The sequence below is a fragment of the Convolutriloba macropyga genome, unplaced genomic scaffold (assembly GCF_964194025.1).
Source record: "Convolutriloba macropyga unplaced genomic scaffold, txConMacr16.3 SCAFFOLD_641, whole genome shotgun sequence".
Lineage (NCBI taxonomy): Eukaryota > Metazoa > Xenacoelomorpha > Acoela > Convolutidae > Convolutriloba > Convolutriloba macropyga.
The window spans coordinates 1-15,671 of NW_027453069.1; the positions used below are offsets into that span (position 1 = coordinate 1).

Here is a 15,671-nt window from a genome sequence, read left to right on the forward strand (position 1 = left end):
CACTTTGGGCTCGGAGGCTGTTGCTCGCCATTTGCCAGGCAAGGTGAATGTCCTGTCTGATGGTATCTCTCGCCTGTCTGGCAGGCCGGACCCCTCCGATTGGATGCTGTCTCCAGCAGTGTTCCACGCCCTACGCAATCTGTACGGGCCGTTGGAGGTGGACGCGTGCTGCGATGCTTTGGGCAACAACTCCCTCTGCTCGGTGTTTTGGTCGGCCTTGGACTCTGCCCTGACGAGGTCCTGGGCCACCCCCCGGTTGGGGAGGCTGAGGCCTTCTTGCAGCACTTCTGGCAGAGCTCCTGCGAGGCGCCGGAAAGAACTTCGGCCGTGTTCCTGCTTCCAGTGTGGCCTACTGCCGGGTGGTGGCGGTTTGTCGGGGGCGGCAGGGTTGCAGCCTACTACCCTGCTGGGGCCCGTCTGTTCTCTCGGCCGGATTGGTCCACTGCCTCGCGTCGACACCCGCTCCCTACGACTCGGATCAGTGGGGTGAGTGTGCACTAACTGGGCTGTGGTGGCTGTGTTCTTCGCCCCTGCTCTCAGCAGGCTGCCGTGGTACTCAGCGCTGCCCCGCCTGCGCGGCGTCGATGCCCCGGATCTTCTTTTCTTGCGCGGGATGCCGTCTGGTGTTGTGCCCGTCGTGCGCCGCCCGACCACCTCCTGTTCATCCTGAGCTCTTCGTTTGTGTGGAGTGTGCGTTGCGGGGTGTGGGGCTTCCCGCAGCAGGCGCGGGCTCGGCTTCGCAGCAGGCAGAGTGGGTCAGGTTGGTCCGTGGGGCTGACTCCTTGGCGTCGGCTCGCCACCGTGCTTCCACCCGCGGAGCGTATAACCGGGCTGTGGCCGACTTCGTGGACTTCTGCCGGGCTCGTGGTGTGGAGCCTCTGCCGGCTCAGCCGGAAGCGGTGAGGGCTTATGTATTTCACTGTACCGCCGACAGGGGGCTGGATGCACAGACTGTGGAGGGCCGCGTGTCTGCGCTTGGGGACCGGCATGGTCGCCAGTCGAGTGCTTTGGTGCGTGTGGGGCGGCCAGCTTTGGGGAACCCCTGCAGGACAGCCCCGGTTACGGAGCTGCTGGCGGTGGTGCGGCGGACTGGCAGGACCGGCCACCGGGGGCGGCTTCCTCTGACTCGGTCCGAGTTCAAGGGGATGTGTGCCTTTGGCTTCGACCAACCTGTCCAAAGCATATGGTCATCACCGTCGTCTCTGCCTTGTCATCAGCACGCTGGCCTGTCTGAGGCGCAAGGCGGCAGTGAGCCTGCGGGTGTCCTATACTATTTCGGGCAGCATCATATCTTTTTCTTCTTCTTCCGGTGTGTACATCGCTTATGATCGGGAGACCCAGATGGAGTACATTGGCCTGCGTGTCAACGTGGATAAGAATGTGGACTCCAGCATTGAGGCACATGTTACATTCCGGCGGCAGTGCCGGCGTTGGGTGTGCGGCCTGTTACGGGATTACCTTCTTCGGTTCAGGCCTCCCTCTGGCGGCTACCTGCTGGCAGCCCCTCGGACCCAAGGCCTCGGTTCGGCCACCTTCCACCCAGGGTTGTACACCTGCTTGGGCCGGGCCTACCGGACGGCGTACTTGCGGGCCTTTCCTGATGCCAGCACACGGTCTGCCGACATGTCCCGGGTGTCTGCTCACTCTGGCCGCAAGTCCCTTTCACAGTGGTTGTGGGACGCTTACCAGTCTGTCCGCCTGATTGCGGATGTTGGCCACTGGCGGTGTGCGAAGGATGCCGTTCATTTGTACTTCAAGTCTACGCCTTCAACAATCCTGCGCTGCATTGCAGCCCTGTGACCTTCGCCTTCGGCTGCGGCAAGTTCGTGTGGAGTGACATGGGAGATCACAAAGGGCAGCCTCATCTGGCAACCCTCAGTGATTCTGCGCGGCAGGGACTTGCCACCCATGTAAGACGAAGCCCAGAGTCAAGCAAAAGCGAGGTGTTGCCGTAGGACGCAGTCCGGTAGCAACTCCAGTTTTTGCAAGGCTTGACAGGCGAGAAGAGCGGGAGCGGCCAACCAAGGACTCTACGAGAATATTTGAAATATTTAGAATACTCAGGAGATCTGACATATTTAGGATATTCAGGATACTTGAGATATTTAGAATACTCAGAATATTCCCCGCAGGATAGGTCAAGGTAGGGCTTGCCGAGGGCAGGCGAGGTTGTTGGTTAGATAGGGGTTTTCCGGGTTATCAAGTGGCACTGTAGTAAGAGTGCCGGCTGCTGTTGATATATGGCAGCTGGCGGCTGGAGGTTGGCTAGAGAGCCTTCAGTTTCTTTCTGTGTCCCCGCCCTCCCGCCCTCTAGCATTCCGGGAGATCACAAAGGGCAGCCTCATCTGGCAACCCTCAGTGATTCTGCGCGGCAGGGACTTGCCACCCATGTAAGACGAAGCCCAGAGTCAAGCAAAAAGAAGTAGATCCGCTTCGGCATCGGGATTGTTACAGAGGGCCCCCACGTACCTTCAATCACGGGGAGTCGATTGACGACGGTAGCGCGGCTCAGTTCCGTTTCGGCAGACACCGAGCTGCCCCCACAGCTTCAAATCGGAGCATGGGAGCCAGGTGTCAAAATGGGTCTCCCGCCTGTTCCTCGTCCCCAAGAGCAGATTGGGGATGGGGCCCGTCGTAGACCTGCAAGTTTTGATCAGCCACTGCCGTCAGTTCTCCATGAAATTCGACACTCTGTGTTCGAGAGCCATGTGGACTATGTGTGCTCGGAAGAATGACTACATGATCAGTGTGGACGCAGGATGGGCTCTACGCCATCGGTATCACCCCGAGTTTCGGGATTTCTTTACCGTCAATTATCGACCCTTAGCTGCCGACCAATGGGTTGATGTGCCCTTCATGTTCCACGCGGTGATCAAGACAGTGGTGGACCACCTGCAGACTACCTTGCCGTAGACCTTCGCGAACCTGCTCGCGGCAGCCCGCGGAAACGTGGACACCAGGCACAAGAAGCCAGGATCTTACAGTTTGTAGACTATCTCCTGTTTCTGAGATAGGAGTTTTCCTGCGGGAGGGCGTGGAGAAGCTGCTGGACGTCGTGCGGCTTCAGGGACATCCGGGGAAGGGAGTCTGGGATGTATAACAGTATCAACCCAGTGCATTGAGCACCTCGGTCTCGAGGTGGTGGTGCGGGTGGAGTTTCTGGCGCCGCTATCAAAACTGACGAAGCCAGCAGGCCTAACCAAGGAGATCCTGGGCGATCGAAGGTGGTTGTCCGCTTGTCTTCTCGCATCAATGTCGGGCAAGGCACAGTTTGCCATCACCACCAACTCCCTGCCCGCACGTTTCTATCTGCCGTAGTTGCCACAGTCCTTTCCGCCAAATCCTCGTGGTTCCCGTGTCCAGCTGACCCGCAGCTGGTACAGGACCTCGAGTTGCAGAGGCGGGTGCCGAGTCAGTACAACGAACGGCCTATTGATACGGCGGGAGCTGGAGACAGCGTACGTACACTGCGATTCCACGCAGTACGTTTGGGTAGCAAACGAGCACCGGGAGGCACGCGGTTTCTTGTACGACACCGACCGTCCGGCACATATTACTTTCAAGGACTGAAAACGGCACGTCATGCCTTCAGAGCGTTCCTACCTTCTCAGCCCGGTCGCCGGGTACTGCCGCATGTACTGCTGCAGGAGGACGAATAGGCGCCTCCCTCAGTGCTCTCCTACCTAACCTCCCGGAGCCCGGCCATGATGCCGGAGCTTCGCAACCTGTGTTGGCTGCCGGACACCCACGAGGTCATCCTGATCCCGCATTATATCCGCTCCGAGGCACTCGAGGAATATCTGGGCCGATTGGTCCGGGACAGGGACAGCAGCGATTGCCGGCTCAATCCGCGTGTGTTACGGTACCTCGGCACATTGTGGGGCCCGCGCGCCGTGGATTGTTCACAGCCTCGGAAAATACGCAGCTGTCGCGCTACAACTTCTGGTGGCTGGACCCCTGCACCGAGGCGCTGGACGCTCTCCGGCTGCCAGACCCGTACTGGCAATGCGAACCCAACTGCTGCAGCCCTCCCTGGAGCTACCGAGGTCCGGACCTGGCGGCGAGCCTGCAGAGATCAGCGCCGGAGACCACGGTCATCGCACCTATGTGGAGGGACCGCGCTTGGTTCCAGATGTTTCTCGAGGGGACTACATCGCGTACCCGCCTGCGCACGACCTGTTCTTCCCCGGATGGCGGGGCAACAAGAGGGGGCCTGGAGCGTCATGGCGTTCCACCTGGCGTAACATCTTGGTGCCAATCACGGGGTGTTACTCGGGGCTCCTCGTCAGCAGAATGCGACTGCAGACCTGCCCCACCCCCCGCACCCTGGCAGCACCCAGCAGGTCCCAGCCGTTTCTCACAGTGGGAGGGGTTGGAGCTAAGCCGCTGTGCGAGGCGATCATGCCGGCAGCCCTGCCAGACAGGTTTGGCCAGGACCAAATCGGCCAGAGAGTCTTGGACCTGGTGTCTGGATCCCTGGCCTCCTCCTCCTCCCTGTCCACTTATGGGTCTTCGTTCCAGGAGTTCCCCTCCAACCAATGAGGGCTGGACCCCTACGCAGTTCAGACGGGGACACGTGTGCTACCTTCCTGGGGGAGGAGGGTGTTGTTGCTGCTGGCAACCTGCCCTATCTCTCTGCTGTCAACCAATTCCTGGCAGACTATGGCAAAAAATAGTGGCCCTACGGCCACTGGTGGCCGGAGCCAGGCAAGGCCTAAAACTGCAGCAGGTGACTCATCCCCAATACCACTGTCAGAGTGCCACTGCCTGCAGAGGTGGTGGCCACCCCTGGCGACTGCCTTCGGAGGCTACGACAGCAGGCAGAAACTCGCCCACCCGGACTCTGCAGCTGTTCAGAGCCAAGCTTGCAGTAGTCTTTGGGTTTGCTTTCTCGGGCCAAGGCTTCACAGCCAAGGCCCTGAAGGCTGGGGAAGTCCTGGTGGACTCCGACAACATCACTCTGTCCGTTTTATCAACCTGAAGGGCAAGGATGGGGAGCCAGACCACATCAAGCCCCTGCATATGGGCCGGTGGCAGCGCACCCACAGTTGGTAGCCCTACTTCAGTAGGGCTGGTGGGAAGGGCTGCAGGATGCCTGGTTGAGGATCGACAGCGACATTGTTGGCTGCTCCCCTCTGATCCGTCCACTGCGTGGTCTGCTGCCACCCTTTCTGGGTGGCTGTCCCTGGCTTAATAAGTGGACCTCATACAGCCTCAGAAAAGGTACTGCCACACCCATGAACGCAGTGACATTAGTGTGACCCTGCCCACCATTCGTTACTTGGGGGGGGGGGGGGGGCGGAGGCCAGAGATTCTAGTGTTGTGCATGCCACATACATAGATCCTAGTATCCGCCCCTCCCCTGCAGCCCTCGACATCGTTGGCTCTACCATCAGTCCATTACATTACAGTTAAATGTCCTTTGTGGTCACGAATGAGGTTTGACCGCTGGGGCCTCCGCAGCTGTCAGTTAGCTGTGCTCTGCTTGACCCTACTAAGCCCTAGTACCTGCAGACACAGACACGGGGCTTGGGCTGCGGCTGCCACCTCCGTCCCTTTTAGCTGCCTGATGATGCTGCCATGGCACTCTGCTTGGCTTGCAGCTGTCTAAACACAGCTGCACCCGCCTACCCAACCTTTCTTTGCACTGGCCTGGGCATGCTTGACACCAAGCCTCCTGGCTTTGTAACAGCGGTACTACTCCCTTTGGCAAACTCTGTACCTACCATCACATGAAGTTAAATGCGCAAGCGAGTCGTTCAGAAACCAGAAAAGTTGCTGCTAGCCGGATAAATCCCTATGCAACAACGTCTAGCTGGACACTATGCAGCCATGGGAGCAAAATATGGCATGACTCTGCAGTTCTTTCGCAGTTGGCAAATTGGCGGGCATCGTTACAATCCATGAGGGTACAGTATCTCGTGGAGCAGCTTACAACCATAGCAGGCACAACAACACATGCGCAAACCATTCTTATTAGCAAAAATATAGTAGTAAGTCCACATGAGGTGGTCCTGCTTGCAAAGACAATGACTCATGCTTCGCGGGCCGGAGGTAGGCACAAACTAGTCCATCAACTGATATTCCGTCCATAGATCCAAAGCCGCCTTGTGAAGATGAAGATGCCGGTCAGCCAAAACATCAAGGTCTTGGTCGTAGCCCCCACCTACCAACCCTGTACCACCAGCGACAATTTCACAGATTACACTCAGGGTCCAGCTGCTAGTCAGATAATGCAAGCGAAAGAACGGTTTGCGTTCCCTGATTCCCGAATCATGAGTTCTCTGGTGTCATGACCCGAGCCCCTAGGGACGTGTTGTGCAGAGTGAGAGAGGGAATGAGTGAGCGCGCGCGCGCGAGAGAGAGAGAGAGAGAGAGAGAGAGAGGGAGAGTGTGAGAGCGAGGTCGACCGTGCAACGTTTAGTACACGACATAGAGACATCAGACCACCTGCTTGCCACCCCAGTGCCGTCAGCATCGGATTCCATGCGGATTGGACCTCATCACACATATCTGACACTACCAGTAAATGAAACAGTTCATGTATACTCATGCTGGTGATCTGAGTTCTTTCCAGCTTGATGCCCACTCCCCAATGAGGCATCAACTGGCTACAGCCGGCCTCAATTCTGTAGTGACCAGAAGGTTTCTTTATTGGCTCTCTCATGGCTGAGTTCCCTGCTCACTGGTGACGATCAAGGAATCTCTAGGGAAGTTCCTGTAACCTCTCATGCGAACAACGCAGGACAACTGCTCTCCTTAAGGCGATTGGGGTACTAGGTCAGTCACCCAACGGCTGGATGGAGAAGGAAATCCCTATAATGTACATATAGACAGTGGCAAACACATACCGCTTCCTCCATTCGGTGTTATGCACTACAACTGCCCCAAGGTGGTGATGCACCTCACTGCGCCTCGGAACAGGAATGAAATCGAGCTATCCAACTAGTCGCCATAAGAGAGAGACCTGACGAAGAAGGATCCATAATAACAGGCGCTACACTAGAGGAATGTCATGAACACCCGAGGGTGGCTGCACCGCAAGTAGTACAGAGCTGAATTATCTATCGCACCGTCGTGCAGCTGTGGGGATAGCAAAAAAAAACACCAAGGCCAGCTGATGGTTGATGCAGCTGATTGATTGAAGCGATGGAGCGAAAAGGCACAGGAGTTTTCAGGGTGGCTTTGGAATTGTGCTTCCAACTTACCGGCAACTGGTATGCCCTCTCCCAAGCACAGGTGGAGTACCAACATCTCGCGCTCCCTGAAACCGCACCGCACCCAAGTGAGTGCGACTGTCACAAAATCACCTTGGGCCATCAACATTACACGGCTGATGGGAAGGAGCAGGTCGAATTGTACACACGAGCCAGCAATACACCACAAAACGAACGAGAGAGAATGCAAGGCAGGCCTTTGCGGCTATGGTACATCACTCAGGGACATATGATGGCACGCACAGTACCCTCTGCAGAGCAGGGCAAGAAAAATTGAAAAGAATGACAATGTCTGTAGTGGTCAGGAAGGTGGCAAAGGAGCGCACCGCAAACCGCGATCTGTAAGGGAGAGACGGCCTAGCCTGTCGTCCACATGCGGGTCAACTCCTGCATCAAACAGCACCAAATCTGGCCGGAAAAATGACAGTGCCGCTGCAAGATGTTCTGACAAGGTAGACAAGTATGCGTGATCGCCAGTGCCATCGGGGAGACCGATGTTGCAATCTGCCGGCTGCTTCCGGGCTGGAAAATTGTCCGCACTGTTGTCACACAGCCGCAGAGGAAGAAAAAGTCAAACGGGAAACATGCACACCTGCTCTTCCACCATACATGCAAGCCTCACATGTCAAACGATGAATGATCTAGGGACGATACAAATTATCAGACCGCTGCGGTGCTCCCAAATCCGCCAGGTTCTAGCACGGCACAGGCATGAACAAGGCAGAGGCACGCATCCCAAGCCTTCACGGATTTCATGCTGTGACGTCAGACATCATCGTGGACGGATCTGCACAGGCAACTTTGCGGCCTTGAAGACATAGCGGCTTGGGGGAAACCTGTGGAAGTCGAAAATGTAGACATCCTCGCGTCCTTGAAAAATTCTGGCTGTGCCGTCCCCTTGATGCACGTCAAGATCAACAATCATGACCCGTTGAACAATGCCATCACGTAGTAATGCCTCAGTCGTCACTGCCAGATCACTGAAGATCACCAAACGACAGGGCAAGGTTGCAGTAGTAGATGAGCCGCGATCAAGGGACCAAACTGTTATCCGTCAAGCAATGCAGATAGATCTTGTCGGCCTGAAAAGAGCAGCAGCATTGCAGATGCAGCACCCCGCACTTGATTACGCAGTACCCCGAGCCAGAAGAAGGAAAAGCGTGGTGGGTCCCTCCCGCCGTGTTCACGGCCAGGCCATGCTGAAGTGCCAGCCGAGCGGTTAAGAGGGTACCTTCACCACAAACATATCGGATTCTCTGAAGTTCATCGCGTGTGAGTGTGACAGGCGGCGCGCTGCCAACTGCAGGTCACAGGGCCGCTCACCTGCACATTCCCAAAGTGTCCGCCTAACTAGTGTTTCTGTGTGTATGATCTCATTGAATCCAATTCTTCTGACAATAGGTGCCGGTAGAGTCCCCGCCAAAAAGTCGTCCAAGTAAGCCTCGCTGTGAACTGCTAAGAGCTCTTCCTTGGTCGGTAAGATGTGTGGCTGCACAATCTGAATTGTTTGCAAACAGCTCCAGGTCAGCAAAACATGCACTGCTGCAATTGTGATGCGGCTGAGGCGAAGGGCCTCTTGTTGCTCTCAACCCTTTGACCATCTGGACACACATCCACCCAATTGGATGCTCTCTTCTCACCATTTCAAGCTCCACAAGCATCACATCACAGGCAGCCGAGGGACCAGACAGGACATACAGTGCCATGCACTGACTTCACACCTTGCACTGTCACACATCTCTCACAGGCATCACGCACACAAAGAGACGGCTGCACGGGGTCATACAACCCCACCAGCTCACTATGGGACGGCCGACCAGCACACAGATTACCTGCTCAGGCAAAATCAGCTGCTTCGATAGCAACCTGTCATGAATGCGCTTGAAAACCTGCATTGGAAATGCGTGATTTTCTCGTAGCACAGGTGCAGAATACTCCTGGCAGCAGCAGACAATGCACCACCACCCGGTGAGTACCAGTGGCCGCCCACAATCCCAATCCAGGATGCCCCCCCCCCCCCCCCCCCCCAAGAGAATGACACTGACTCCCCAACTCATGCATACAGCATTGCACAGTTCAAAACAAAAACCATACTGCATGCCCGGCAACCGCCACATGTGCAAGTCTCGTCAGAGGCAGCGAATGCATGGGGGGATGGGAGCTGACAATGCCGTCCTCTGTTTGCTGTGTGTTTATAATCATGCGCAGGTGCCAGACTTTGCGCCCTACAGGCAACCCACAAACCACAGCCACACCCTCACTGAGCTTACCGGATGGTAGACGACAGGCAACAGCTCGCCAGGAGTCGGCAGTGCGCTTTGAAGCTGTGAGGTTGTGGGCAACTCTACCAGCGGTGGAGATATTGCTCGGGAATGCTGGCTGGATGAAGCAGACCTGCAGCTTGCCATCCGCGCTAGCGAGGGTCGGCTCCACTGATGCATCACCTTTTTGCACAGCTGTTCCACAAACAGCCCATGCAGCAACGTGGAGCTCCTCATGATCAGATGTGGGATCAGCCGGGTCTGGTTTGAGTCCGGCTAGGGATCGGTATCAGCCATCTGCACATGGTCTGCTGGAGGAGGAGGTGCAGACCCAAACAAACAATGATGCACGCACGATTTTTACACCACATGTGCCTTGCGCACATGCAGCCGGGTGGGTGCGCTCCGCGAGCCCTGGAGCCCGGCCTGCATGAAAAAATCGGCATCTGGCCAGGACATGGTAGGTACTCGTAGGCACCTGAGTACTGCCGGTAGGTGTACCCAGTGCCTATTACCCAGCTATGGCAGGTGGCTGTAGCGTTTATTTACACCGGCCCTGATAATACCGGCGATAGCCATAAATAATACCTTGTCGATGCCTACTAATGTATCTCCTACTACGAGTACAATAGTAATAAGGATACCGTTTTTTCTTTCACCTCCGTATCTCCTACCGTATTCGCCTGCCTGGCCGGGGGGCACAAGTGCTTAATTGCTGCAGAATTTCACTGCTGCCCACCCATTAGAATACATAGGTACGGTAGCTTGCTTGAAATGCCCTTTGTAAGAGTACGCAGGGGAAGAGGGACAGGTACACGGCCCAGCTACTCGTATTTCGTACTACGCGCTGGTTGTTACGGATAATAACCATCACCCACCCGGCCCCACCCGCACACACACACGTTACTAACGGTAGGTATCCTGCCCTACCTAATTCGTGTAAACGGACAGCCCTGAACCTCTACTCCAGAATTGAGAGCTGTTTCTTAAAAAAGTTAAAAAAAAAATGGCTCGTACGCGTACGAGTATCGGATTATTTTCTTAGAAAACAATCAATGTTGCTTGGTGCATTGCACCATTGGATCACACCAGCAGCTCTCATCTCAAGTGCTGAACCTCAGTTGCATGTGCAGCAAGAATCGATAGTTGGACACGAAAATATTGCATGCATGCGACTTGTGAGCTATCGCATCTTGTGCGCGCGGCGCTCATCACGCACGATCCGCGCCCTCTGCTGAATATCGCCCGCATCTACGAGCTACGACACCACAGCAGAGCAGCTGGCCTGCAAAGGCCGTGGCCAGTAGCCGCCTCGTGACAATCATGGCTGGCATCCTTCAACACACCGGGCTCTGGCGAGAGGAGCGAGCAGTCTTCTTTTGTTAGCTGCCGCCTTTTAAAAATCGTATCAGACCTCTCTCGTCGCAGGTGATATCAGGCAACCCCAGGTCGCACGTTCCTCACAACTGATACCGCTGAAGTTGGAGTGTCATCCCTGTCATGAGCAGATGTGCATTCTTGCCTCCTCTCTCAAGGGCGAGACGCATTGTCGTCAGTCCATACGAATTAATAACTGGGCCCTGATCCACTCACGGTTTCCCCCTTTCGAGCTGCAGAAGGGTGTGTTAGACTGTCAGCTGCTTTCACTGCTCTGGATGGTGCGTGACGAGCACTCTGCATAAGCATCCCGGCCTTCACACACAGACAATCTAATCTCCTTTGTTCTCGCTCAGTACCTACCCTGTGGCCGGCGCGGCAGCGGGTCAGCCATTTGGGAAGCCTTCCCTCCTTAGTTGGGTGGGGTGGAGGGACAACAACGCACCAGTTATTGGTCTTGGCCCAAAGGCACCTCTGGTGCACGCATCTGTTTTACAATTACAACTGCCTGGGAATTTCGCTAAGGGGCTGAGCTGCGGAGGCCAAGCAACCTCGAGCACGAGTGGGAGCTGCTAGCTGGCCTTGTTGTCATGTATCCCATGTATCGGATGCGCAAGCCTGAGATTGAATCCCATGCTCTGCAATCGCTGGAACACCTGTTGCACAGGGAGACAACATGGCGGATCGTCTTCAAAAAAATGCTACGAGTCGATGAAATCTTCTCAAGCGTATCTACTCCGCGGAAGACCGGCACAAGAATCGCGCAGTGCTGCCTGCGACCATCCCCGGTCATGGGTGCGGCAAACCGGTGTTGCAGTGTCTCTAGCTAGGGGGGCCTGTCTGTCTATACCGCCATGGGCCCTCTCACCCGCATGCTTAATTTGTCTCGTGCTGCAGACCACCCGAAAGCCCGAAAGACAATTCAGTGACACAGCTGAGACAGGCGTGATGCATACCTGAACCGTCAACTCAAAGGAGTGCACGTTCGTGAAGCCTTGGACGTTGTCAAAGTAATGATACCTTGCATTTGGACGGCCACACAGGTCAGTTGCTCGGATGACATGCAACCTTCCCACAGAGCAACAGCAACCTGGTTGGGGGCTGCCACAGCCGCACCTTGCGGGCGCATTGGATGTCCTTTTGTATGCCTGGATGGTCACAACACAACCGCAAAGGTCGGGGCAATCACCGTCACACTCAGAGGTGGGCAGACGCAATGTCCCATGTGTTGCTACGATTAGTGCGATGAGATTTCAAGGGGCGGTTTTCATCAGAAAAGCAGCGGTGATTGGCGCTGAGCTTGTGGAATCTTCCTGGTCAAGTGTCTGATGCTCTTTTGCTTTGGAGGAGCAATGCCTACCTCAAAGCCGTACAAATCTATTGTATCGCACATCTCAGCTGCAAAAACCATGGCAAACCATCCGCTCGTAGGTTTCTTGTGCTTGTAGCTCGCCTGCACCTGCCGCAGCCCAAGCACACACTCCGGTCATGGTGGCGGAAGGAAGGAAGGCAGGAAGGAAGGGCGGCCCTTGCACAGAGCTCAACCCAGAACTGAGAAAGGACACTCACAGCTAAGAGAAATTGTCAGACAGCCGCCAATCAGATGGCAGATTCTCGCTTGGGTACCAACGCACGGCAAAACAGGCTCGCAAGAAACGCATAGAGCGCAATTGTAAAGTCAAAGCAGACCAGCATCGTAAACAGCTGTCCCATGCCTACGTGGTTTCTGCCCAGGCTAGCAACGATGACGGGTGAATGCCTCGCTGTGGCTCTGCAGTTCGCTTGTACGTCCCGGCTGATTGTGATCCCGTGGGGAGAGAATAATATCCTTTTGGCCCAAAGGAAGTGCGACGGTGCGTTTGCCCTGCCCAGCCGCACAGGGCGACAGAGCGAGAACTCAACTCAGACGCGCGAGGGACGAGAACCACGTCTCTAGAGAGACGCATGTTTCTGGGCTGGTGATCCCTGACGGATCATGCACTTCACCGACGCCAGGCCCACCCCTTCTTTCCAGCTGTTTCTGGTCAGCTGACCATGGATCGCCCACTGACACTCAGGCACGGCTACCCCAGGGTAGCTGAACGTGGTGTATAGACCAGGCCGGCTCTCCTGCCTGCTCTGGTAGATTCATAGAAATATGCCTCACAGCAGTGAGATTCTGTCATCGGGATTCCCAACTCTAACCGCCAGCACCAGGTGGGCTGTTTCTGGGCGTGGGTGACTCCCAAAAGAAAGGCGTAAAAGATGGAGAGACAGAGCGACGGGGCTTGGGTCTCTGCTGCCTAGGCCATTTTACCTCTTTGCCGATGAGCAGCGTCATGCGTCTCCACAACTCAAAGGCGGCTGACGTGAAGTCTGGTGACACAATCACCATGTGCAGCAGCTGGGGCGGAAATCTTTCAACAAGACTCATGTACAATCGAAAGTAGGCCTGCCACGGGTCAGAAGGTGGCCGCAGAGCAGTGGGGACACAGAAGGTATCACTGCCCTGGGTTGGCCTCACGTAAAGTGGTGGTGGCGCAGCATCACACCATCCACCGGACACGGAACTTGGCAGCAAACAATACCAACAAAACCCGGGAGAGGGGCGGGTGCGGCGTCAACACGCGGCGATGCTCACTACCTGGTATATCGTGGATTCAAACAGAACCAATCGCCCCTTGTCTTCCGCAAAAGCCTTGGCTTTCGTCGCATCTCCGGTCGCCAACTTCTTAAAATGAGCATGATTGATAAAACCGTACGTAGTTTTGTTTCCAACGTACGTCTCATAGCCCTGCACAGCGCCACAAAAAAGAGTATGGTGCGGCGACTTGTCTCTGATTGCCTGCAGAACGTGCAGGTGAGAAGGTACGGCTCCCTGTGGGCCGCACCCACATGAGAAATGCGGCTCCGCCAACCAAGAGCCACAGCAAACACGATCCTGGGGACCACATTCTCCACACTCTCTGGCACACGGCAAAAGGGGCGCACCTTGGTTGGTGCAGCATTCAGCCTTATCACAGCATCGTGGGAATCGATTTCAACCCCGAGCTGGCCCTGAAGCAATTCGCCGCTGTTTCCGATGACTGCGCAAGTGCGATAGTGCAGCGTCGGCGCCGTGGCCGGGAGGTGGTCCAGCATCTCCGGCGGGAACTTGTACATCCCGATCCCTTGCTCAACCGCCAGTTGCGCGGCCATCCCATGGAAGTTGGCTCCATCCCCGTTTGCAGTTTTGCTCCACAATGGGTATGTGAGGGACGCCCTGCATTCAGATTGGCGCAGTGAGGGCAATCGCAGGGTGCGAGAGCAGGCTCCTCCCGGGAGGTGCACATGGCAACAGCCCTGACTGCAGAATACCAGACATCGCCCGCAGCATACCTGAGGCCGCTACTTGCGTTCCCCGGGGTGCCATCCGTGTAAAACTGTGCCTGCAGTCCAGTTCCCGTGTGCGCTTTATCCACACCAAGGAACTGCAAATCGGTAGGCGCTCTGAAAAACAGCGTGATCTCTCGATCAAACACGGAGAATGGCTCAGAAACCCGGCTATTATGATGCTGGAAAGTCCACGTACCGAATGCAGCAGAAAGTGCACCTCTCCGAGATCCAGCAGGGCCATCCTCCATCTGCTGTGAATCGTCGAGGGGAAGAAGAAGTGCTGCTTCCCTGTCACATTCTGTCAGGACCACCGGCAAACGTCACACGGGACTCCGTCAGACCCAAGCAGATGTAGGCATGGCATGCAAAGAATGGGTTAATGCCGGAGTGGCGGCCGGCCACCTGCTTGTCTGTCGGATATGGTGCCACAGGTCCAAGTGCAGGGGAGCTCGTGGCCTTCAGAAGATTGGGCGGTGAGCGGTCAAGATGCAGCGGGCTGTCATGATCCGGGGTTGATGCGGACGCGGTGCCGTGGTGTCTTTCCAAGGCGGCTGGCTCCGGGTGGTACATGAGATAGTCCCACCTGCATGCAAGGGCGAGGGCAAAGGAAGCACAGCGATGAGTCTGCCTGCTTCAGTCGCGCTGCCCGGCCCTGCCAAGACAGACTCACATCAAACCAGCCAGTTGTCAGGGACGCCATCATTGTGCATTAAGGCCAGCAACAAGTCTCTCGTGGCAGAAGAAACTGGCAGTGTCCCTCTACCATTTCACAGCGCTGGCTCCAAAGATAAGCAACAGGAGGCCCTGCTGCCAAAGGAGGAGTCCACCGCTTTCTTTGGAGACTTTCTTAGCATTGCTCTTCATGTTGACTCAGGGTACATGAGGCAGCCAAGGTGCTGCCCAGGGGCAAAGGTATCGCAGAGGTGCTGCAGGGCCACACAAGCACATGTTCAAACTGCAAGCTGCCGCTCCAGTGTCGCTGCTGACAGTGAATGTGGCAAATGCTGTGAAGGGTGAGTCGAGTCATATGTACATGTCATTTTGTTTTCAGCAGCAACTCCGCTGTCTACAGGTGAAAGGCAGCTGGTAGGTAGCGATGGTCGTAACAGGAATCAGGATACACAGTTCGAGACACCGCAGACCGATAGGTTGGGGTCTTGGGCGTTGGGTCCTGACTGATTTTTTTTTCATGCCTGACTGATGTCACGGACATGTATAATAAATTCGAAATTAATAAGCACCGGCTCGATTCTCGACATGTGCATGATAATATACCATCAAGTATCGTAGTACTCCTACTAGTACTAGACGAGTAGTAGCGATACGAATCCTGCGCTGTACTCGATCTCAGCTACGTAAAACTACACATATATCCCGGGATATATAGCGATATATAGCGATAGCTGAGACAAGCAGACGTTGCCGGGCTGGGTACAAAAGGAGGGTCTGGGGTAGGTGCTCG

At 55.8% G+C, this 15,671-nt stretch overlaps 2 protein-coding genes across 2 annotated transcripts; both read right to left on the reverse strand.

The window, feature by feature from the left end:
• Positions 1 to 5,062: 5,062 nt before the first annotated feature.
• Positions 5,063 to 9,715, reverse strand: LOC142358025 (uncharacterized protein SYNPCC7002_A1628-like). The gene is made up of 9 exons (XM_075409498.1): positions 9,488 to 9,715; positions 8,541 to 8,715; positions 8,340 to 8,448; positions 8,054 to 8,197; positions 7,544 to 7,756; positions 7,209 to 7,264; positions 6,067 to 6,175; positions 5,509 to 5,603; positions 5,063 to 5,226 (listed from the first exon to the last, which is right to left on the reverse strand). Exons 1-9 carry the CDS (start codon positions 9,713 to 9,715, stop codon positions 5,063 to 5,065), a joined length of 1,293 nt encoding a protein of 430 aa, XP_075265613.1.
• Positions 9,716 to 11,427: 1,712 nt separating this feature from the next.
• On the reverse strand, positions 11,428 to 15,102 carry LOC142358026 (alpha-2,8-sialyltransferase 8B-like). The gene is made up of 11 exons (XM_075409499.1): positions 14,973 to 15,102; positions 14,612 to 14,792; positions 14,406 to 14,507; positions 14,213 to 14,262; positions 13,826 to 14,096; positions 13,479 to 13,628; positions 13,152 to 13,286; positions 12,216 to 12,314; positions 11,972 to 12,003; positions 11,812 to 11,875; positions 11,428 to 11,511 (listed from the first exon to the last, which is right to left on the reverse strand). The coding sequence occupies exons 1-11, from the start codon at positions 15,071 to 15,073 to the stop codon at positions 11,428 to 11,430; spliced, it is 1,269 nt and encodes a 422-aa protein (XP_075265614.1). The 5' UTR covers positions 15,074 to 15,102.
• Between the last annotated feature and the right edge of the window lie 569 nt (positions 15,103 to 15,671).